This window comes from Larus michahellis, chromosome Z, assembly GCF_964199755.1.
Source record: "Larus michahellis chromosome Z, bLarMic1.1, whole genome shotgun sequence".
Taxonomy (NCBI): domain Eukaryota; kingdom Metazoa; phylum Chordata; class Aves; order Charadriiformes; family Laridae; genus Larus; species Larus michahellis.
The window spans coordinates 26,330,116-26,354,793 of NC_133930.1; the positions used below are offsets into that span (position 1 = coordinate 26,330,116).

The following is a 24,678-nucleotide window of genomic DNA, read 5'->3' on the forward strand; positions in this document are numbered from 1 at the left end:
CATGAAGGTCTGTATTTACCTACAAAGATGTTGTTCAGTGTAGTACCGCACTGCATTTTTTCTATCCTGTCTCTTCCAGATGCGTGAATTGTGATACAGCAGCCCAAGCTAAAATAATGAGGTATGGCAGGAAAGGAGAGGTAAAGTCCAGCAGTGTATTTTCCTCACAGCATTAAAGAAGAAATAAGATCCCTTCTCATGTTGCTAACCCAAGTAAACAGCATTCTCTGTCCCTGCATCTAGTGTAGTAAGTGCTCTTCGCTCTCTTTTTAATTTTTGGAGGTATCACTATGGATACTGTATTTGAGGATACTGTATGAGGTCATACAGCTGTAAGTAGTGTTATGCTGTGCAGTCCTTCCTTCCAATAAATGAAATGCAATGAAACGAGTCAACACTTGCTAGTTTGGAGAAGATACCAAATTATTTAGGGAGAATGCCAAAGAGCAGACTGGTGATGACAAAATATTACCATGGAAACCCCGGCAGAGGTAGCTGCACACACAAAGCAATCCCACTGGCTATGCCCTTAGTCTGCAGGAACAGCACCTCTGAGCTGGGAATCTAGCACAACCGAGCTGAAATGGGAAAGCAGGAGTATGCTAAAGTAGGAGTAAACATCTCCTGCTTTAAAACTGGTTTATGCCTGTCATCAACTTTGGTGTGCTGAGAAGCTGCAAAGAATTCACAGAAGTTAACAAATGGCAATACTCAGGTTGCGCGCCACCTATACTTGTCAAACTTGCATGACTACAGCGTTATTTCATCCTAGACCCAGGATGCATCCCGTGCTTTCCACGCACAGGCTGGTCGTTACTAGAAGTTCAGGTTTTAGCAAACCACCATTCTCTCCTGCCATAGGTATCTGGGAAATCTCAGGTATGTCTCATGATATTGCGTGGTGTCAATTACCAGAAACATGTGTGAAAAGGCAACAGGACAACTGCAACGTGTAGATTTAGATGTACAGAGCAGCATCTGTTGGGCAAGTTTATACATGTTAGGTGTTTCTTTGTTACCTGTGTCTGCTCAAGAATGGGGTTTGTGAGGCCTTTTGGGTTGGGTTATGTGATGTTGCTCCATGTGCACCTAAAATTCCAAAAGGCTGCCCAGATCATTGTGTTAAGGGCAGAGGAGGAGCAGAACTGTGAATTACATGACGACTATGAATTACATGAGGGTGTCATTTAGCCCGACGGTGCAGCCTCATTTGTTCTTGTTGCTCCATCCCAACAAAGACACTGTGGTCTTAAAGGAGGTTCAGCGAAGGAGAATTAAAAGAGTCACAGCCCAGGGAAATCTATTATGTACAGAAAATTTTGGTGGTTGTTTACTTCAGGAAATAGCTTAAGATGGTCACAACAAAATGGTAACAATTATTCATTTGTTGTAGCATAAATTTCACCTGAAACTGTATGACAGCAAGTAAAAATCTAGTAAATATTTTATTTGTCCATTATACGGAATTAATACGCTCGGCCGCTAAACCTCAGGATTCACGAACAGGCTAACCTGAACCAGCCTGAGGCTCCCGCCACCCCTCACGGCCCCCGTCTCAGCACCGCCCCCTCATGGCCGCCTCACCATCACCGCCCACTCATGGCCGCTCCTCACCGCCGCCCCCTCACGGCCGTCCGGCACCCATTCGGCGATCGATTGCTCAGGCCCCTCTCGGCCCCGCCCAGCGGCGGGCTGCTCTCCGCGCGGAGCTCGATTAAGAAGGCCTGTCCCTCAGCGGGAGCGCCCGCTCCGGCCATCCCGCCGAGCCGCCGGTGCAGGGGCCGTGTCGACGGGGATAGCGCCGCCGCCGTAGCCGGCCACCCATTGGGGGGGAGACGCAGGTGCCGCTCCCGATGCTGCGGTGGCTTATCGGCGGCGGCCGGGAGCCGCAGGGCCTGGCGGAGGTAAGGCAGCGGGCGTGGCGGAAGGGGGCAGAGCAGCTCGCGGCGGGAGGCGGGGCCAAGGGGAAGCGTTAGGGTCGTTGGCGGGGGCGGGGGGAGCGTTGTCCCCTCAGCAGGAGCCGTCTGCTGGGCCTGGGGGGGGGTCGCCCGTGGGGACAGCCGCCCTCACGCAGCGTGGCGCCGGTGCGGGGCCGTAGGGAGCTGTAGGCCGCGGGGGAGGGGAGCGCTGTGAGCTAGGGGGGCGGTAGGCGGGGGCCTTTCCTGGTCTGCCGGAGGAAGGGGCCTTCAGGGCTAGCTGGCAGCCTGTGGGGCTTTATGGTGGTTAGAAAGGCTTACAAACTTCGCTGGAGAGAGAGTGGGGTGGGGAAAAGAAAAAAACACAAAAGCAGACAGCAAAACCCCCGATCTGAGCTTGCCCAGGAGCTGAAAGGCTTGGGAGCCCTCCCTGCCAGTAGCTCCTCCCTGTCAGCTCCTCCTCCTCCTGCTCGGCGCATCCTGGGCAAGTGGAGGTTATGTTTCCTAGCTTGCAAGCCTATGGAGTTCTGACCCTCGGGACTCCTCCGTCGATAGAGTAAATTGTAGGCAGTAACTTTTTAGTTCTGTGTCCTGGTTGTAGTTTGTATTAGTCGTCTAGCATTTCTTTTCAGTTTCTTACCCGTAAAATAAACTAGGCTTATGCAGTGCACTGGACACTGACATCCTTCCTGCTGCCTTACTTGGAAAAGAAGTTTTACTGGATTTGAGGGAGAGATTATTGGGATTTTCTTGTCCCTGAGACTCTGTTGAAGTTCTCAGCTTGGGCTTAATAAAAGTTAATTAACACCATTCCTGAGCTACTTAGTGCTTTTGTAATCTAGACAAATATGAGGAAGTAATTATTTTTCAGCTGCTATACATGAGCAAGTCATGACAATGTCATGGTTGATTTCAAATGCTAGTAGTTAACTTTGGTGGAAGTTTGAGTCTGTACCAGTTTGGAATGATGATATATGATGTCTGGGAATGCCTCTGACCTTTGTCATCAGTCAAAATGTTGGTTATATTGCAGTTGTATTTAGCAGGTTTCTGTGCAGTTGTTTTTAAAAGGAAATAGGAAATAACACCTTTTTAACATGCACTAGAAAACTATGTTGCTACATCTCCCTCTCCAAAATTTAAACTCTGGCTATGGTTTAGTTATACTATGATTTAATAAAGTGTGAGCATGAGTCAAGGTGTGGTCCAGTTCTTCCATTCTGCCATTTGTAGCTTGATTAAATCTGATCCACGTGACTTCTGTTTCCATTGCTACCACTGGTTTGCTGAATGATGGTGATCATTTTGCTTCTCCGTGGAAAAACTGAATAACAAATATTGATAAGGATTACTCCCTAAACACTTTTAGTTCTTTTCTCCTGCATTATGTAATACTGTTTCCTGTAGAGATCATCTTCATAACCATCAGTTCTTTCTACTTTTCTTAAATAGATAAAGAAACCTATAGCAGTGTGGGGGCAATGGTCTTCTGATGCTTGTTTCATGTGCTATGTCTTCAACCAGTCATGAAAAGGCCAGATGTATTAGAGTGGCATTGCACTGGGTGGATAGAGAAAGCTGTCTTAAGTTCATGAAATGTAAATTTCTCCTTACCCATTTCTCTTCTTTTGCTGTGGAATTGAAAATCATAGAATTGCCTAGGTTGGAAGGGAGCTTTCAGATCATCTAGTCCAACCATCAACCTAACTCTGACAAAAACCATCACTAAACCAGATCTCTAAGCACTGTGTCTACCTGTCTTTTAAGTACCTCCAGGGATGGTGCTTCAGCCACTTCCCTGGGCCGCCTGTTCCAATGCTTAATAACCCTTTCAGTGTAAACGTTTTTCCTAATATCCAGTCGAAACCTCCCCTCGTGCAACTTGAGGCCGTTTCCTCTTGCTCTATCACTTGTTACCTGCGAGAACAGATTGACCCCCACCTCGCTACAACCTCCTTTCAGGTGGTTGTAGAAAGCGATAAGGTCTCCCCTCAGACTCCTTTTCTCCAGGCTAAACAACCCCAGCTCCCTCAGCCGCTTCTCGTAAAACTTATTCTCCAGACCCATCGCCAGCTTTGTTGCCCTTCCCTGTACCTGCTCCAGCACCTCAATGTCTTTTTTTGTGGTGAGGGGCCCAAAACTGGATACAGTACTTGAGGTGAGGCCTCAGCAGTGCTGAGTACAGGGGGACGATCACTTCTCTCCGTTGATGGCCATGGTGTATGTCTTAAGCAGAGTGGCTCATTCTCAACTGCAGTACCGTCATGGTCCATATAAGCCAATTTATTATGCTCCATGATACATATGTAAGTATGTCTGTGTACCTTTGTATCCATATTTTTGGTGAACTGCTTTTGACAATCCCACTTTTAAATCCTTCAGATCATGGGGGTTGTAGGAAGTTGTGGCATTGTTTACTGATTATCATAGTGATGCTTACAGGTCCTGCATCAAAACATACAAATTGGGAATGGATTCCATTAGCATCAGCATCTAGCTTTCTCTTCTAAAAACTTGTTGCTACAAGAGAGTTCAATTAATAACTTATATCAAAAATATGTTTCTTCAGGGAAAGAATGCACATGTAACCCAACAGTTCGGTCAATATTAATGAAGATCTGAAGAGAGCATAGCTTGTTGTCTGACAGTACCGGGGGGGGAAACTGTTATTTTGTTGTTGTGTATAGTACTTCATAAGTACTGTACCTTTCAATATTCACAGGCATTCTTAGAATTAAGAAAAAATAAGATTAGACACATTGTTCAAAAGAAGTAGCACTGTCTTGTACTGAATAAGGAGCAACAACAGAATACAGAATTGGGATGTTAATGTTACAAATTCTGACTTTCGAAACGGTGTTACAGTTGTTTTGTGAATATATGTTTCTATTAGTAAATAAAAATGGAAGTCGTCTGACTACAGTATTGCTAATGTCATCCAGTGACGCTGAGATGTGCTTAGGATTTTTAGAACTTTCAATTTTTTAAAGAGAATGTTTTGATTACCTTTTGACAGCTGAACTCCAAGTTTCCATATTTGTTCAACTTTTCTTTATAACCATGCAGACTCTACTTGCATTATTTTAAATGGGAACTGCTATTCTCACATAATTGCATAAAATGAGGAACAGTTGCTTCATGAAATGCATCAGATAGCACAAAACCAAGATAAAATCACAAGAACTAGCATTTTGACAACCTCTTCATTTTAAAAATAAACACAGATTTCTTTCCCTATTTATTAACTTTGTCATCCTTAACTTCTGAAGAATAGTATCATAGACCAATACAGAAGTAAGAGAAAATAATTTATTATTCCTGCAAGAGAATGGTGAAGTTTCTGAGGATAATATGTTTGTCTTTCACGTAGGATTAACTGTCATGTGCTGCATGTTGTACAGTGTTTAGTAATTGCTGTTTTACAGTGCAGGTTCTGTTGAAGTCCTCAAAGAAGAGACAGTCTTAGAAGTAAAATTATGTTGACAGTCACGTAAAATAAATCTAGAAGAAGGAGACTGCTGTCATTGAGTTCCTACTGAGCTATTTAGATATTTTTATTTTTTTTAAAGTAATGTCTGATGTTAAGTTCTTCCAGAATGTGGAAGACCTTAAAAACAAAAAAGTTGTCTTCTATTGAAACAAACTGGTGATTGAGATTAGCAGAACTATCGTGCTTGAAACTGCAGTCCTATGCAATATTTTATTGACTCTGCCTGGTGATCAGCTTGCTCTGAGTGATTGATTGTTCTTTTAATTAATAGTCTAGTTGGGGGTAATTGCAGGTGCTGTTCTATAAAATGAATAATCATTCTCTGTGTTTTTTTAAGCAGTTGGCTGTGGTGTTTTGTGAATAGAGTCCCTATGAATGATGTATATATTATGTAACAGAACAGCATTTATTCTTATTTATTTTAAATATGTCATCTTTATATAGGATTTTAAAATTGAACGGTAGATGAAAGATATGAGAGGTTTACAGACCTCGCGGAAGAGGTGTAATTTAATGAACACCTGAATGTATGGTGAATTGAGTCATGAAGCTGGCTCCACATGACAGCTCATGACTAAACTGTGTTTTCATTTTTGTGTATCAGTGATTAAAACAGTAAAAATATTTTTGTTAAACAGAAAATGCTGTATTATAATTTAAAATACATGCTACAGAAATGTATTATTTACTTGAAATAATAAGAAATTATCTTTTGTAATGATTTTCATTAAGGCAAAATGATATTTCAGAAACTTAATTTAACTTCAAATATAACTATACATTCACACAGGAATCTATATGTAGATTGTTAGACATTACAAAGACCTGGTGAAAATAATTATTCAGTACAAAATAAATTTAATTCCTTTTTTTATGAATTTTAGAAATCATCTGTACAGACAATCGGTGAAGAACAAATACAGAACCCTTACACGGAGCTCCTTGTCTTGAAAGGTCATCAAGATATAGTACGATTTCTAGTGCAAATAGATGATTGCAGGTATGAAATTGCATTTCAAATTGTTTCACTGCATCCTTGGCAATACTTCATACAATATTTTTCAAAATGTACTAATATTTTTAATCCTTTCTATTTTTTTAATAAACACTCCCTTTTCTTGGCATGTTACTACATCTTTTGGCTTCTCTTGCAAGTTATACTTTCATGAGAAAATAATGGTGATGGAATTACGTTTCTTGGTACAACTTCATTTGTTTGAAAGAAATGCCTGTAGCTAATTCAGCCCTTCTTTTTTAGGCTGTTCCTGGGTTGAACATTCCCTTCTGTACATGTCTACACACACTTTCTACTTTCTCCAGGACAATATGCAGTAGCGTCTGCTTCAGTTCTGAGTGGATGCATGCGATGTATGTTTTTGAATTGAGGACAGCTGTTATTTCACCTTTTGGTTCTACAGAAGAATGTGATAGACTCCTACAGAGACACTGTAGCTATTGAACATGACATTCTCAACAATATTGAATGTTGCCATTCCTTTCTTTCTTATCTTCTGTTATGCTTTCTTCTGAAACTTGAGTGATCAATTCACTTGAGCTTTGGTTAATGCGACTTTTTTCTGAAATTCTCAAACTTTGAAATTTTCACCACTTTATTCAGAATGACTACTTAGTAAAACGCAACATATGCTTAATCTCTGCATTACATATCTCCTCCAGTTTGATCTTGTTCAACTTGCTCTTCTTTGAAATCTGACAGTTCCTTTGTTTCTCTCTTCCAATTTTTAGCTTTGTGCACTTTTTTTTTTTTCTTAATATTCCCAGACAATCTTTCCTTGTAGCTAGTTCTCAGTTCCTTGTAGCTAGGTCCAACTTTATTGTGAACTCTGAGGATGGAGTTATTTAACATCTGGAAAACTGGTTGTGAAGCAGAGATGAAGTCACTACGTTTACCATTGTCACTTTGGAAGTGTGACTGAGAGAATGAGTTGTGATAGTTTTATGTTAGGACCTGGCTTCTGTCCTAGCTTTGTCTAAACTAGCCTTGAGTGTTCCCTAATTTAACTTAATTCTGCAAGAGAGGAAATATTTATCTGCCTTAAAAGTAAGGTTGTGAAGCCTTTAGTCAATAATAAGCATAGTGACTCTTGGCTGATGTGGAGAATTAAATAGAAAACCTTTAGAACTAAGAATGTAAGTAATAGGCAAGAGTCTCTCTGTTAAAGAGCTGTAGTCATTTATATCTTTTATGGATTAGGCACAGAAGGGGTTTTCTAATATATTCATCAATACACTACACTAAGTTAACATGGGTAAGAGTTTGGTTTATATCCTTGCAGCGTACAGCAGGTGTTTTGTGAAGGAAGGTTCTGTCCTTCCCCGTGCACGTTGATTAGTTGGGTGGTCTCTTCCAAATTTAGAATGCCTGCAGAATGTTACTTTCTAATAATTTCATAAAAAATAATTTTTTATATATATATAAAAAAATAATTTTTTATATATATATATATATATAAAAAAATTTCGCAGAAGACTCCATGCAGAATTTTTAGCTTGTCAGTTTTCATTCCTAATGTAATAAATATATATATCAGAAAAGCTATATGCATTACCATAAAATTTATTTTTCTACATTATAGTAATCGACCAGAAGATTAATATAAAAATAGAAGAATCTTGTGGGGGTTTTGCAGTCTTTTTTTTTTTCCCAGAGAAGTTATTAAAATGACCTTTCCTCAAAGTACTTTTTTCCCAAAACACATGCTCAATAAATGTAATTGGTCTTTATAGAAATATGAGAGTTTTCTTAGATTGCATGCACTGTCTGATGCAAAGAAATTTTTTGCCATTTTGGGCTTCATTGTATGGTAGCAGGTAAATTACTGAAGCTAAACTAATGATAATAAGTGTAAAACTAAAGCTGCATTGAAGATAGGTTATAAAATAGCATATGGATAAGGAGGTTAATACTCTGAGAATTTGAGGAGTTTATAATAGAGTCGCTTCACTGGTGTTTTCTGGATTGTTAAACAGCTGATAATATTTTTCACTTGATTCTTTTCAGTAAAATTAGTATTGTTACTCAGCTTCTGAAATGTTTTTATTTAGTTCTGCAGCTCTTCCATTGTGTGCTTTTCGTCAACTGTTGTAAGCCAAGTTTCACGCTTCAGGTCTTTAGATAATATCATCTTATTGAGAATTTTGCAGAAGGATTTTCTTGTTTTCTCAGTGGCTCAGCTAAAACCAGTGAGTGGAAAATTTTCTCAGATTGGTTTTTGAAGATACTAAATAAATCCTGTATAAATGTAACAGAAAGCTGTTTTTTTTTTTCTTCTTCTCTCTTGTACTTTTTGAACATGAAGTAAGGGTCATATTGATTGGAAGATCACTAAGGAAGGCTAAGCTTCAGCAAGAGTCTTCCAAAAAAATGGACTGAGATAAAATTGCATGTAATACTCTAGCATTTAACACATTAAACTAAACAGGGTTCATAACACATTTTAAGAATAGCTTTTTTTGTTGCTCATTTGACCATTCCTTGCTCCTTCAGGAAACAGACGAAGTTACAGATGATGGTGTTCATGACTGGAAAAGAATCAGGTGACCCATGAATCTCCACCTTGGTGAACAGAATGTAACTGTAGGATAACTGACTCTGACCAATGTACCTTGGTATTTAAACAGAAATCCTGGTTAAAGATGAGGAGGAAAATACACAAAACAACACTCTGTTGAACTTCTATGTTGATGAATTACATTCGTGCCTTCATTCAACCACCAGTTTTCTTCCCAGAATTTTGTTCAAATGGCACACAGCTCCAGTATTACTCAAGAGAGGAATTGGAATTTAAAGGACTAGTCCTGAATTGTGAGAGTCTTACTATTTTAAGTTCTTGATGTTGTGACAAAACAAGGTATAATAGAGCTAAAAGGCAACTAAAGATAAGAAATTAATGTTATCGGAGGTGTGCATTGAAGACTGTTTTTTGCTCTAATGTTTTTAAAGAAGGGCTTGATTAGATATAGAATAATGAAAGATATTAAGAAAGTACAGCTTACACTTTTTTATATTTACTGTCATAGAATAAAACAAGATGATATGTGGAAGAAAAGGGGGGGAGGGAAACTGTATGGCTTTGTGCCTGAAAACTTATTCTGTTAGCAAGTTTCACAAACATTATAATTGTGAAGAGTCTTAAAGAAAGGACATGTATAAAGTTAATGAAACCATTCACACCTGGTAACAAAAAAATTCAGAAGTGATATAACCTTTCTTCTTCATGACTTTTATGCACATAGTACAGATCTTAGTTCTCTAAATAAACGGTTTAACCCTTGGTAAAGGCTCAAAACAAAAGGAAAAATTAGAAGAGTAGAAGGTATTCTATGGAAGGTCTTGCTTCTATTCCAGGCTTTCTCCACTCATAGTATGTCTTTACTGGGATAGCTGGGTTGTGTGTTCCAGCTACAGTAAAGCTGTGGTGTTGATAAGGTGCAAATGTAGCCTAGAGAAAAAGATTGAATTTAGGTCAGACTTTGTTAATGTGAGATTAACATGCTAATATGAACTTGTTTTTTCCTCATATGGTATGCCTTCCAGCTGGATTTTTAGCATAAGTCAAATTTAGCATTCACTCCCTTTGGGAGTTCTTTTTAGCCACAGTTTAAAGTATCATGATAAATACTGGGCTCCTCTACTCTTGGGCTGAACTCATATGAGTAGTTTGTAACTTGTTAGATGTCTTGCAGTCAGTTAGCTCTACTAATACTGTTTGATTTTAGAGTTTGCTGTTATTTATGTATTATATGTAAGATCTCATATTTTTTAACAAGAGAATTGGTTCTGTAATGTGAGATTCTATTTATAATAATATGTATTGGAATTCTTAAACCTTGTTCTTATATTAATTATATGTTGATGAACACATATTTGAATGTACTGACTTCAGTTTATAAACTGTAATGAGGATTTAAGAATACATATTTATTCTTTAAAGCCAGAGTCTAATATATCATGTAAATATTTTTCTTACATAATGGTTTACTGCTTTTCCATTACATTATGCTATATTGAAGTTTTTACAGTGCTTTTTTTTTTTTTTTCCCCAGGTTTGCATCTGCAGGAGATGATGGAATCATATTTCTGTGGAATGCTCAGGTTAGCTCTTTTTGGGGGGTAGCTTGTGTGCTCCAGAGAGGGTAGAAGTTGGGAAGAGGAGTTAGAAATGTCTAGTAGTGAAAAAGCAGAATAAATAAGAATTGCTGCAGAGGTGCTGTTTGAAAATGTAAAAGTGGAGGGAGTCTGTCAAATCTTAGTTTACAAAGGACAGCTAGGAAAGTAAAAGTTGTGTGAACCCAAGAGAACAATAGTTTTAAAATTTGGAGTGTTTTGGGAAGACACAGTGATTTTAGAGAGATTTGAGATGAAATAATGATGGGAGAAGCAGAAGTGTGTACGAACTTGTGGCTTTAATTCTTCTAAAATATGCTTGGTGTTTGCTGTGAACACTGAAATGTTGACTAGTAACTTAACAAATCGTAGCGAGGTCCCAATCGTGCCAAGACCAGTATATATACTTAAGTTTTAAGTACATTTCAGTGGCTCTATTAGCAATGTCTATTTGTAGTATAACTGATTAGACTAGGTGGAGAGCTAACACAAAACTGTGTTGGAAAGACACCAAAGTCAAGCAGAAGTTAAACATTTCATGCAGTGCAGAAACAAGGCCTTAATTGCTTGCTGTGATAAAAATTTTCTTATAGCTTTTGAAAACCTTACTAAGGCATTAGATTTATCATGGAAATAGTGCTAAGTGTGATACCCACTGTTCTGCTCTTCTGCTCTGTGTCTCCCTGTCACTGACAAAATTATAGAAAAGGGAGAAGACCTGTGTTAAGGAGGGCTAGTGTACAAGTTAGATTGTTCAATAGGAAGTCTAAAATATTGTGCTGTCTAAACTCTGAGTATCAAACATTCCAATTAAGAAAGAAATAAATCTCAGACCATAAACTTTTTTGGAAGCTTTCTGCAAAATTTATGTGACATTTCTGATGGTGTAATTTTAAAATACAGAACTTGAAACTTTTCCTCTCTTTTTAGCAGTTTCAGATAGTGCTTTGCTGTTATTGAAAGCCCATTATAATTCTATAATTTGGAAAAATAAATTGTTTTTGATTATTCAAAGCCATGTCTATGAGTATATATATTCAGTGTTCTGAGCAGTTAGAATGTAAAACTCATTTAGATATCCAGTTTAGGAACTGAGTTCCATTTTCTACTTCTGTAGGATTTTTATTATGTTTTTGTTAAAACAAATCTTTTGTAATTCTAACTTAAAAACGTAGCCCACAAGTGTAAAGAAGTGTACGGTCATAACTACCCTGTATTTTAATTGCATGTTTAAAATGCCAGTATGCTTCTGCATGTGTCTTTGTAGGGTTTTGCCATCTAACTAAACAGAGCAGAAGTAGCTGCAGTTACCTAAGCAGCAGCTTGAAGCTATAGATAATGTGCATACCAAAGAACGCTGCCAGGAAATTGGCAGTACTGTGTTTGCCAAAAATATAGGTCAAGTTTTTCCAATCATTAAAATAAATAAAAAAAACTTTTTCAAGAAAGGGTTTGTCAACAAATCTGAATTTTGCTAGTATACATTAAAAAGAGGGAATGACCAATATTTGCATTAAAATTAAATGAGTTTAATGGAAAGCTTTAGTTCTTAAGGGTTTTTAGAGGTTGTTTTTTTTTTTTTCACCCTTAGAGTAGTTTTTATTATGTACTGCTCCTTTACACTTATACTTAATGTGTTCTTTAATTCTAGTTAAGATCTTGAACAGTACTGAAGGTAGGAAGAAGTAAATCCATAAATTGCTTTAGAAAGGGAGAGTTTAGACTCTTGGAAATTCTTGCCTTCAAAAGTCATTTGGTACCTATGTCATATGCTACAGTAGGCATTTTCCAATGTTTTTGTTTTTCAGACTGGAGAAAAACTTTTTGAACTTCATGGACACACACACAAAATTACAGCTATAGCACCATTTTCTTCGTCAGATGCTTCTGAAGAAAAAAAACATTTGATTTTAACAGCATCAGCTGATAGAACAGTTATTGTATCCTTAGATCTGGAGAGGATTCAAATTTCTATGGGCTTTTTGTTGGCTTTTACTTCTAAAGGTAGTGTTGAGACAGGCTGCAGGTTGTTTGAATTTATTGGCTGATCATACCCAGTAGGTATAATTGGATTACACTAGGATTTTACTTATTATTGCTCACAACTAAATGCAATCATTGCTACAAAAATGAACCCATAGCAGACCTTTATTAATATGTCATTTTGGCTGAATATTGGGTTTTAAAGACTGAGTCTCTGCATACCTATTTCCCAATCTGTCATTTAGTTACAAACACAGCATTTATAAATATAATGCATAAAAACCTTTCAGTTTCCTTAATGAATAAAGTCAGGTTTGGGACTGCTCTAGTGGCAGACAGGTTCAGAAAGTGTCATGTTTCCATTCTACTGTAAAGGTAAGTTGAGGAAACCCTGAGTATGTCTGTTGTTTTGTTGTAGACAAGAATCTATTACGTATGGCTCATGGGCCGTATGGGCAGCTGTGTTAATTTTAACAGCAATGTTTGGTTTAAGAACAGGTACATAATGAGTGACTGAGAAGTGGACACAATTCTTATTTTATTTTTGGAACTCAATATCTCAATTTTCTTTTTGAAAGGATGTAGAACAAAGATCATTTTATGGCTTCGTTTTGTTACTATGTTAAAAAGGCAACTTACAGTCAAACTAGTTCTTGAATGTTAATAGCAGAAAAAATCACTGAAAAATTAGTTTTTGCATTGTTGGTAGAAAAATGTAACATATAGTATGTAATTAACTCTGTATTTCTTAGGAAAGTGACACCTTAATACTGTATTTCATAGTACCTACAGCTTTATCTAGCTAAAGCTCATGATCATTTCACTGAGAAATTCCCTGTAGAACTTTTGCAGGGGACATATATCTGATTTTTGTTCTGCAGTGTTTGACAGTTCTTCAAAGACTGGATGTATGGTTGTCTGGAGGGAGTGATCTATGTGTTTGGAACCGAAAATTAGATCTCTTGTGTAAGACCAGTCATCTTACTGATGCAGGTAAAAATGTAAATGACTCATTATAGCTGTTAAAGTGCAAGTAAAATGGATCTGTATAATGATGCAAAACCAACTTGGCAAATTCTCTTTAATTCTAATGATAACATTATGTATTAGAGTCACTCTCTATTTTTTTAAATGTCAGACTTAATCGTTTTAGAATTAAGACTGGTTTTAATCTCCTGTGCTACGTGAATTTTAAAGTATGTCAGATCTCAGTAACTGTACATTAGCTTGGACTTACAGGGCTAGACCTCAGATGCTGATTTATACAGCTGTTTGCTGTAATGTGGACCAGATCCTTTGGCTGGCTTTCTGTATGGATGAGTGGGAGTTTTATTATTCTGAAGTAAAGCTTTGTATTAGTAGAGCAGTAAAGATATCTTTTTATTAAGAATCAGTACTTGTGATGTAGAAGATTAAGGTTTTGGTAGAAATACAGTAAAAGTAATCAGATCTCAATGTCAATCATGCTTTTCTATTAATAAACTTAAATATTGTCTGTCCGTGCAAATTGTTGTGTAATACTGACATACTTCACAAAGATACCTACAAAGCTGTGAATCAAATTAAAAGTTGGAACCGATATTTTCCTTATTTTTGTCATAGAATGAAATAGTGGTAGGCAAAACCTTCTGAATCTTTGAGGATATTAATGCTTCTTTTGCTTCATTGCGAAATATTATGCCACATACCAGTTGGAAGTGGCACTGTAGTGCTTAGTGTGAGGTGCTATTGAAACTTTCATAGAAGGCATCAATAGGATGTGCGGCATCCCTCTCTTCCTTCCTAATCTCTTGCTTCCTTTCTGGGGAAAGAGACAGATTGCTTATTCCTTGGGGAATTTTACTTTAATAGTGTGGCTGCACAGACCAGGGGAATTCTGTGCAGGATGAAGGCAGAGTAACAGCAAGCAGGACATTTTATCTTGTGCCCTATTCTTCTTCATCTGGCTCTGCACAATATTTTAGTATCATGTATATTGTGGTAGTATCAGTATCTGATAACTTTGGTACTGCATGTATTCAGAGTCTCAATAATTACCACAGTGTCCTCAATATTGTCCAGCATTAGGGCATAATCATCTTAACTGTTTTTAGAATAAAAAGATTGTTGATTCACAGCTTCACCTCAAGTTTGACATCGAGAATTCTGTTGGATTCAGGACCAAAACTCCTGACTGTACCTCTATCTGAAGTAATCTGTTCATGTCCAATGCTGTTTAACTTTCACTTCAGGCAATAGCTTTTATTTTTATAATAACTTATAAGTGGAAGGAAGATTATGGAGAACTTTATTAATAAGGAAATAACATTTTGCTGTGTTTTCTTGTGGCCAATGAATATCCTTTTCTCCTTTGTCTCATGTATTTTTCTAAAGGTATCAGTGCTTTGGTTGAATTGCCTAAAAATTGTGTTGCAGCCGCTGTTGGCAGAGAGCTAAGTGAGTATGTTGCATTTCTGTTAAATGTTCATGTTTCTTTATAACAGCTGCTTACCAGAGATATGTAAATACCATGCTGCTGGAATTGTAAAGGAAAAGTAAATGGCGTTAAGGTGTGATTAACAGCTTTCTTCCTTTCCCCTTATTTGACAAAGAAGCAGATGATACTAATCTCATTCAGGAATTTTGTTGAGATCTGCATGGCAAAACTTTTCTATATTCTTTGTTATTGTTATTACTGGTTTTGCCACCTGTCCAGATCTGATTGTGGTGACCTACGTTGTCTGTGTGGAGAAGGTCTGGAATTCATGATCTGAGCTGTCAGATGCTAGGCTTATTTAGAGCCTCCTTATCCCAAGATCAGGAGTATGAGGTATTACCGATCTCATTATACTGTCCAAAGCTATAATGAGACAATGTGATGATTTTTATTGGTCACTTGGAGACAGGGTTTTCTGAGTATGCAAACTGTAAATCATTGGCTGTGGACAGTCATTTAAATAAGAGTGTTGTATAAAATTACTGAAATTTCAAAATATGTAAAAAAAAAAAATAAATCCAGGAGAAAAAGTAGAGCACTGAATCAGCAAAACAACAAACTTTGTTCAATATGATTAAACACTTAGCTGAAAAATAGCAATCTGATATTCTGATTGGAGAATCGTGAGGAAACTATAAATAGTCTTCTTGTGTTTAGACATTGGTATACATGTAAACTTCCATCTGGATTTCCCACAGTTCATTTGTAGTGCCCTTGAAACATCATAAAAGAAATTTCAAGACTGGTTAAAATAAAGTCTTAATTTCTGGCGATCTTGATTGCCTTACCAGAGAATATTGCATCCTTTGGAATAATAGTTTTCAGACAGATAAGCCTTTAAAAGAAAAATGTTGCACTTCTACTTTACTTATCCATGAAGACGTCTAATACTTTTCACCTCTGCTTTCTGCAGCTTCTGACATTGAATGATTCTCTGAATTTCAGAGTTACTGTGCTGAAATGTTTTACCCTATAGTTGCTGTAGTAAGAGGCCCTAATAATAACACTGAAGTGATTTATTCCCATTTTGGTTTTGGTGTTGTGAGTGGTCTTAAGTGGCTTTGCATATCTTGTGCTGTCTCATTTATAATATGTTTTAGTTTGTGTCTTTCTGAAAATGATGTTTTATTTAGGCATAGCTACATTTTATTCTGAATGACAAAGCTTATTTAGACAATTTCTTTCTTTATCTCTGAAGTAATTTTTAGGCTGGTTGCTTCTAATGATGGGTCTGAAGGTTGGAATGTCCTTGAAGTAAAACGCCTTGTTGACCATCAGGATAACATTTTGTCATTAGTCTGTGTCAATGGTAAGAGTTTGTTTTATGATGTTACTAGTTGCATTAGTTACCAGTGGGATGTTTCAACTATGGAGTTTTTATTGGGACCAAACTTTTAACTGGAGCGAAACTTCATAACTTGATGTACCTTTCTGTATAGCTGCAAAGGTAGTGAAATAATGGGTTTATTTATGGATTAACAGTGAAATGAAATAGGGCAGGTCATGATGTAGAAAAGGCACAGAAGAGGCAGTGTCATTGATGGGAGTAGAACTCTGGGTCTCCTTCCTGTTGGGAAAGTTTTAAATACTGTTTTTTTCCTGTTCCTTCTGATTCTTAAAATGGAATATGCAATGCCATGTCCTTTGCAGTTGTAGTCCCAAGGTAGCTGAAAGTTCTTGTTATGCAGATATGGGCCTGCATATAGAGCCGTTATTTAGAGGCTCTGGAGGATGATGCAGTCTCTGCTGCTTATTAGGGCAATACTGAGCTATTACCTGAAATTCTGTCTACTGTACTACAGGAGTCAACCCCTTCTAGTTTGTTCTTCCCTGTTTTTTTATGGAGCGTTCCCAGAGCCCAAGACGAGTTATTCCTGGTGTGATAGAGAGTGTATATTTGTCCTTGGGCTTATTTGTGTCACTTGTTGGCATAAAGGGCCTGTAGTACAGAGGTAACAAGAAGCTGGAAAGAAGAAAACGTGGATTCTGTGGTAGTTGTTTCTGGGGTTTCCTGGTGCCATTGTTTTCTCCTTTTTGATTATGAAGGGCAAGCAATATTCGGCTTAAAAAGACAATATGCTACCTGCATTAATTATTGTTGAAGCAGTTCGTTTCCATGCATGATGAGCAGAATCCATGACCAGCTACTTCAATCTTGCCATTAACTTATCCATTTAATTTGTCATTAGTATTTCTGTTTATGGCAAAGACATACTTCACTGTGTCAGAGGGGTGCTAATACACCTGCTTGTCCAAGGAATAGAAGGGTTTTGTATGTAGGCAACAAATGAACTTCAAATATTTGTACATACTTCAGGTGGTGTTCCTTGCCCTTGCTATACTGTATTGTGCACTGTGGCAGGTGAATGTTCTCCTTCCTAGTTTTAATTTTACAAGAGAGAGCTCATCAGCTTTGGCTCATCTGAGCTATGCTAGGTAATCGAAATGAGTATTTACTCAAAGGGAGAGGTTTTTGTCCAGTCAGTTACGTAGCGCACATTCTACATAGCTTCACTCAAAAGTGGGCTGTCTTAACTTTCTAGGATTGTAACTTTGTGTGAAATGGATTTTTTTTTTTTTTTAATCTCATGTGATTTCTATGTGTGTTTTTTTCCTCCCTCTAGACTTGATTTTTGTGACAGGTTCTCATGTGGGTGAGTTAATAGTTTGGGATGCACTTGACTGGACAAAACAGGCCTCTGAGTGCAATTTCTGGGACTCCTCTGTCCATCCAGATGTACAGCCGGAAATAAAATTATCCCAAAGCCCAAATGAAACTTCAGTTCAACACTTAACATCTGATGAGGAGGTAAGAAGCTTTAAAAATAGTTAACTACTTCAAGTGAGCTAGCATGACCTTACCACAGAAGGCGAAGTGTTTTGTGTTTACAGTTTGCTTGTTTTAATATGAGAGGCTTCTTTAAAATATGCACAGCTATTTTTATACAGTCAACAGCTTTTATATAAAATTTTGGTTGTTGAGCTAACTGAAGGGTTATAGTGTGTTGATGGTATGGGAACTAATATAATGGACCGTCACAACAGCATTTCTTTTTGAGTGACAAAGATTTATTAGTTGTTTACAGTACCACTACAGAAAAAGAAAACCAGGAGGTGTGTGTTTTGATGGCATACATCTTTCATATTCCATGGTTCTGGAAATGCAGTGTCCACAATAATGCGCCTCTTGAGCAGTTGTAGCTGAGGGTACTCTGAAGTGAATTAAAGAATAGGCATATGTCTATGCTTAGTAGTAAATAAATATTGCTGCTTCTGTTCAGATGGGCTATACTCAATTGCAAAGAGCACAAATACAGGTCCAAAATCCAGTCTACTGTAATCATACTTTGAAGATAATATAGGAGTTCTTTGTCAGAATACTCAGGTAGAACCCAGTTATTGTTCAGGAAATACTAAAAGTCATCAGGTTGTTATTTAGTTTTGTGAAATGTTACCAACTATTAGTGGCAAAAGAAAAGATGTTTCATAGTACATGGGTACAGTGGGATTCTGTTTTGGGTCCTCTAGGCCCATTGCAGGGGAATGATTAAGAAAGGGATTCCTGGAAATGGTTTCAGAGATATGAGCTATAACAAAATAAAAGCTGTGTAAAAGCCTGAATCTAGGCTGAGGGACAAGTAGTCACATGATGCATTTGTCTGTTTGTGAAAAGAGCATTCCTAAAACACTGGGGAGAGACACGTTGCAGGGTGTGGGGAGAAAGAAATGTAGTTGTCCCTAAAGGTAGGGTTTCCAGTGGTTTTCTTGTGTGTGCTTAGTTTGAGAAGAAGAAAAAAGCCAGTTCTATAATTTAACTTCAAAACATTTTGATTCCCTGCTTGAAAGCTACACAAGATGTGTTTTAAGGGAGGGGAAAAGAATTTTGTGAAGTTCAGCGATAGTTAAAACATTGAATGTGGAATCTGAGGCTGCTGAGGACTTTATTCATTCATGGAACGGAACTAAACAAATTGCTGCAGAATTTTATTTATTATGAGACTTCTGAATGGTGAGAAGAAAAGGTCATTCTACTGTTATGTCCTCAAATAGAAGGTGCTTTTAGGGCAGAGCTGTCAGTATTGTAAAGTTCCTACTTAGAAAGTGGTTAAGAACGGTATTCCTACAATGAATTACTTTGTTACCTGCTATCTGAAAGTAGAATGCTCTTCATGTTAAAAAAAAGAAAATTAAATTGGTGTTTTCTCTGTTAGGAACTTTTTCAGCATGCTTCCTAGTGAGGTAGGTAGTTGAAGATGCACTTGTCTAGTTTGATACTGAGCTCGTAGGCAAAAAATGATTCAGAAACAAATCGGATGGTTAAGATTTGGCAATACTAGGAAACAGCGCTAAAGAGTGCATCTGCTGTCCTGGTATGTGTGTATAACTTGCCTGTTAAGATAGGTGTACAATTTATGCCTCATCATCTGTTATTTTCTTGGGGTTTGAGATGACCAGGGTTTTGATGGGGCTTATGTAGGGGCAGGGGGTGGGGTGGGGGGGCGAGGAGAAGAAAAGTGTGATCTGCGAAGAGCATCTTGTGCAAAGCTATAAGACTATATGAAATTTAAGAGCCTGTCTCAAGGTGGAAGACTATAAAGAAGAAGAGGCTGAAATATAGGAATGAAAGATTCATGTGGAAGGCCATTGAATTGAGCCTCATACAAAACTAGGAAAATAACAAAAATGTGCTTCATTTTTTAAACTTGATTTGGTAGAATGCTATCAGAAATCTGAGCTTAGTTTCAGAGCTATTGGAGCTCCCACCACAGATGTGTGCAAGAAAACAAAACCAAGACAAAACCCAAAAAAAACCCAGACAAAGAGTTTTGAACAGTGTCAAAACACTGTTGAATATATGTAGGAAATCTTAGTCAAAGACACTGGGTTACCAGTTTTACAAAATGTTGAGAAGTGTGTGGTGTGAACTGCTTATGAGGCATTAATGTTTGTGCTTTGTACGTGGAAGCAGGCCATTCAGGGAAAAGATCCAGCATACCATTACCTAAACAAGGTATGTTCAAAACCCCAAATATGTACTGAATAGAAGCATTTTGCACTCCTCTGTTTGGTACGAAATATATCACGTGTATGTACACGCGATTATACATTTGTCCTCTCTAAAATCATTATAAGTCATGAGAGGGTCCAGGTCTAATGATCTGTAAACTGTTTGTGGCTTCTTAGGGCTGTGATGGTTATGAGACAGAATCCCTGCACTTTTCTGAAGGAGAGCATTGAATGCAAAATGGTTCCGGGTCTTTTTACACAGTATTGTGTAATACCATTCTGTGACTGAGTTCCTTTTCTGCACTGAGGAGAGCCCAAATGCTTGAGTGAGACCTCTTTGTGCAACTTCAGTTAAATTTAAAAAAAAATAGGCAAAAATGCAAAACAGCTTCCTGTATTCTCAGTCTTTCATGATAAAACAAGAGATTGTCAAAACATAGAACATTATTTTGGTTTAAGAACATAAAAGGTTAATTGCAGAAATGTGTTAATTTGTTGGTATCCTTGGTTTCCACTTAAATTGTAAAGTACAGGATGAAAATTCAGAAATAAAACTGCTTAGAGTATAGGAGGATATCTCTTATTTCCTCCAAGAAATCCATATTTTCTGTATAACTTGTTGATTCTGTATGTTTGGGATAAAGCAGTAACACAAGGACAGAAACAAGCTAGATAATGCAGGGTACATGACGTCATAGTACTGTTGGAAATCCATTACATGCAGGGTGATCTTTCAGTATCTGTTTCTGTAAGTTGTTCCATTGAATTTTCTTTCCAGTGTGTGTTTGCTGCTGTTGGGAAAGGCATATACGTATATAATCTTCAAATGAAGCGTGTGATTGCCTGCCAGAGAACTGCTCACGACTCCTCTGTACTGCACATTGAGAGGCTTCCAAACAGGTACGAGTCATGGTACATTTTGTTAATGCAGTAAAGAAATGTACAACTTGGAAGTGTGGCTAGAGACAGTCTGCAAAGCTGCGTCTAATTTCTAGGGCAGGGACTTGATCTTTAGTTTGATCTACTTTTATTACATAGAACTTGTTGATCTGATTTTTGAAAATGCATCATTGTAATTCATTGTGAAAAAAACTATAATCCAGTGTGCTTGATCCACAGGCTTAGAGTAGAATATTGTGGCTATTTTCAAGATCAGACTTAATAAAGCACTTTTGTCTACATTGTGAAAATATAGCTTAACAGCATTTTACTTCTACAAAGCAAAGGCCTATGGCATATTCAGTAAATATTTTTCACTAAATATTTGGTGACAGTTGAAATGTTTTAACAAAAAATAATAACTTCCAGCCTTTGATCATTACTGCTGAATTTCTAGCTGGAACTTATTTGACAGCCAAGTTGGACAGTTTGCAATGTATATGTAATCTAATAGTTATGTTGTTAGATCCCTCTGTACTCTTGTTTGGTGGAGCAAAAATCAGTAAGAAGATAAAAATTAGGGCCTTGATCTTGTAAATGCATGTGCTGTTCTAAACATATAATGAAAAGGAGTGTCTTTCCTTTTGTTATTTTTCCATAAGAAAAAATATGTTTTTGCTTAATGAAAGCAAGCTTATAGAAGCCAGTTAGTGGAACCGTGTTTGCAAAGTCTAGACTTGTTGTTTTTTGTTTTACAGAGTGGTATGCTTTTAAAATGGGATTGAAAATGTATATTTTTTCCACCTATTTTGTAAGTCCATTATGTTTTGTCCTGCTACAAATGCACATTGCTTTGTATGGAACATCTGGATGTCCTGCTACATTTGAGAGTTCTAGCAAACTTGTGTAGAACCTGAGGCACTTGCTGTCTATTTTATAGAAACATCACAAGGTGACTTGTGCAGATAAGTATCCATGCTATTGTTGCTTATCGACTGTTTTTACAGGCAGCTGATCTCCTGTTCAGAAGATGGCAGTGTGCGCATTTGGGAGCTCCGAGAAAAGCAGCAGCTGCCAGCTGAACCGGTTCCAACAGGTTTGCTAGTAGTGGGGGGTGAAAAGAATATTTAAAAATGATGATGGGAAACACGGTATTCATCATATAGGAATAGAAAGGCTTACAGGCTTTGTAAGAAGCGAACGATGTCTGTATTCAACCAACTGATAACAGGTGTGGGAGGGAAACTGAAGAAGACATGGGTGTACAAGCCCTCCAAGATCTGTTATGGTAAGTTAGAGGGTGCAGTTGAAGCAGTTCTGTGCCATAAACCTTATTTAGAGTTTACAGTTGTATTAGCTGGTTTATCAAAAACTTTGATCCGCTGCTTCTTGTACTGAATAGTGTTGGATCCTCTGCCATGCAAGAGTAATTAGTTGCAGGACCTTGTGACAAAAGGTAAAGAGAATCCTGTAGATGAGCAGCTGGCATAAAAAGATGTGTATTCCACATCTCTTCGTTGAACTTGGAATGACATTGGGACTCACTTTGAGGCTGTATCCAGCCTCAGTTACATACTACCTCTGGGCATCACAGTCCTTAGGGCTAGTTGGTAGTGTTTTAGGAAGCATTTTCCCCAAGTACAGACATTGCCTGTGTAGTGCTTGCTGCTCTTTGACAGCAAGCTTCCTTGGGCACTGGTGGTTGTGGTCTTGGACAGGTGCTCTGGACAATATAATTAGCGTTGTGGATGGGGAACAGTAATGAGCTGTTACTCTCTTGTAGGAATTTTTTTATTCAAGCTGTGAATAATTTTCTTGATGTATATCATCTACCTGGCTGTTCGCCTGTTGATAGTAATTTTTGCAAATATCTTTTTGCTGCTGTGGTTGATTTAGAAACACTTTGTCAGGAGGGTTCTGGCTTCGGTATTGCTGGTGACAGCTGATCTACACAGTTCTGCTTCTTATTGTGTCAAGTGGTATTTGGTTTCATATTGGAAATTTGTAACTTCTATGATAGGAGAAATTTGACAGAAAACATATGTAATAGTGAGATAGGTGGACTGCTATTGATTTGGTCTGTTTTTATTCTAAGGAATCCCCTGAGTGGTTGTTCATCTCTCCAGTTATCTCCCTTGCACCACTGCCATGGTCTTGCACACTTCTTTTTTTGTGTGCTGATGGGGCTGAGGGAAGAGTCAGGAAGAAAGTCTGAAATGCATTGTGTACTTCTTACTTCTCTCAGCATTATTACAGAGCTCTTCTGGGGGCTGTGGCACAGATGTGTATGTTCTTGCTATCTAAACGAACACGTGTAGTAATATCTTTACACTCCAGTTTGGCTGACAGTTGTAAATCTGAAGGAGGTAGCCAGTGGGCAGTATAAAAACAGGCAATTCAGCATCAGAAACTTGCTTGTTACCTGTATGCCAGCAGGACACACGGGATAGACTGGCGCCTCATTTCTCTCCTCTTTGCACAAGTTAACAGTTTAGGAGGACAGAACAAAGGTAAACATCACTGTCCTGCATCTACCTTTGCTGTTCAGTTAGTTCATTTAGGCAGTCCTTGGATTTGTTCTTAAATTTATATATTGTCTCATCCAGGTGAGTAATTCAACATGTTTGCTAAATTACATCTAGAAAGGACAAAAAGCAAAGTAGCTATGTTTCCTTCCCTCCCTCACGATGAATAATCCACATGTAGAAATGCTGCTCAGTACAATGCTTCTGTCATTTTGCCGTGCGGACTGTTAAGCTTTTAGATTTTTAGTCATTCCTGTAGTTCTCTCTTTAGCTAGAAGAAATATATTTTATTTGTGATTTTTGCGAAAATAAAAGTGGGTGTTTTTTTTTTTTCCAGGGTTTTTCAATATGTGGGGATTTGGAAGGGCAAACAAGCAGGCAAACCAAGCTGCTAAGAAGATGCAGGAGAATACACCTGTGTATTTCTTGGAGCTGGTGGGTGATTTGATTGGTCATTCATCAGCTGTGCAGGTAGGTCAGCTTCAGTAAAAACAAGAAAAAGTGAATTTCACTTACTAATTTAATTTTGGCAGTGTTTCTTAAACAGCTGTAACTGTCTGGCTTTGGAGGCTGGGAACATGTTGATTGTGTGGTATATTTAGTGCAGTGTGAAAACAATACTGTGTACTAACATAAAGTTCTAATGAGAACTCAGACACTCACTGATGCCTGAGGATTGTGCGTGCAGATGTGTACATACGTGCTACAGCTAATCTGGTGGGGTATTAGGTTTGTTTATAGATTGCAAATGGTACAGCTTGGAACTGCATGTTTGTTCCAGATTTCATCCTAAATTCGCAATCTAAACCAGGGCTGGCAGAAGCTGCTCTCCATCATCTTTGAAAGGTCCTGAAAAACAGGAGAGGTGCCTGAGGACTGGAGGAAAGCCAGTGTCACTCCAGTCTTCAAAAAGGGCAAGAAGGAGGACGCAGGGAGCTACAGGCCGGTCAGCCTCACCTCCATCCCTGGAAAGATGATGGAACAGCTCGCTCTGGGCCTCATCTCAAGGCATGTGGAGGAAAAGAAAGCTATCAGAAGTACTCAACATGGATTCACCAAGGGGAAATCATGTCTGACTAATCTGATAGCCTTCTATGATGGCGTGACTGGATGGATAGGTGAGGGGAAGGCGGTGGATGTTGTCTACCATGACTTCAGCAAGGTCTCCCACAGCATCCTCATAGGAAAGCTTAGGAAGTCTGGGTTAGATGAATGGACAGTAGGGTGGACAGAAAACTGGTTGAAAGACAGAGCTCAGAGGGTCGTGATTAGGG

General features: G+C 38.0%; 1 protein-coding gene across 4 annotated transcripts in view; it reads left to right on the plus strand.

The window, feature by feature from the left end:
• The first annotated feature begins 1,701 nt into the window (after positions 1-1,701).
• Positions 1,702-24,678, plus strand: part of WDR41 (WD repeat domain 41) — a 43,780-nt gene continuing 20,803 nt past the window's right edge. For 2 of the 4 annotated variants that reach the window (XR_012584853.1, XM_074569260.1), the window contains exons 1-12: positions 1,713-1,904; positions 6,291-6,406; positions 10,474-10,522; positions 12,343-12,474; positions 12,830-12,892; positions 13,399-13,510; positions 14,891-14,953; positions 16,192-16,302; positions 17,618-17,802; positions 20,779-20,900; positions 21,887-21,975; positions 23,742-23,875. Coding sequence is in view for 2 of the 4 variants with exons in the window: in XM_074569260.1 (XP_074425361.1) it covers positions 1,854-1,904; positions 6,291-6,406; positions 10,474-10,522; positions 12,343-12,474; positions 12,830-12,892; positions 13,399-13,510; positions 14,891-14,953; positions 16,192-16,302; positions 17,618-17,802; positions 20,779-20,900; positions 21,887-21,975; positions 23,742-23,875 (1,227 nt within the window). In the remaining 2 variants the exon portion in view is untranslated. Of the gene's footprint in view, positions 1,905-6,290; positions 6,407-10,473; positions 10,523-12,342; positions 12,475-12,829; positions 12,893-13,398; positions 13,511-14,890; positions 14,954-16,191; positions 16,303-17,617; positions 17,803-20,778; positions 20,901-21,886; positions 21,976-23,741; positions 23,876-24,678 lie in introns of all 4 variants that reach the window. The other 2 variants (XM_074569261.1, XR_012584852.1) reach the window with 2 other exon arrangements.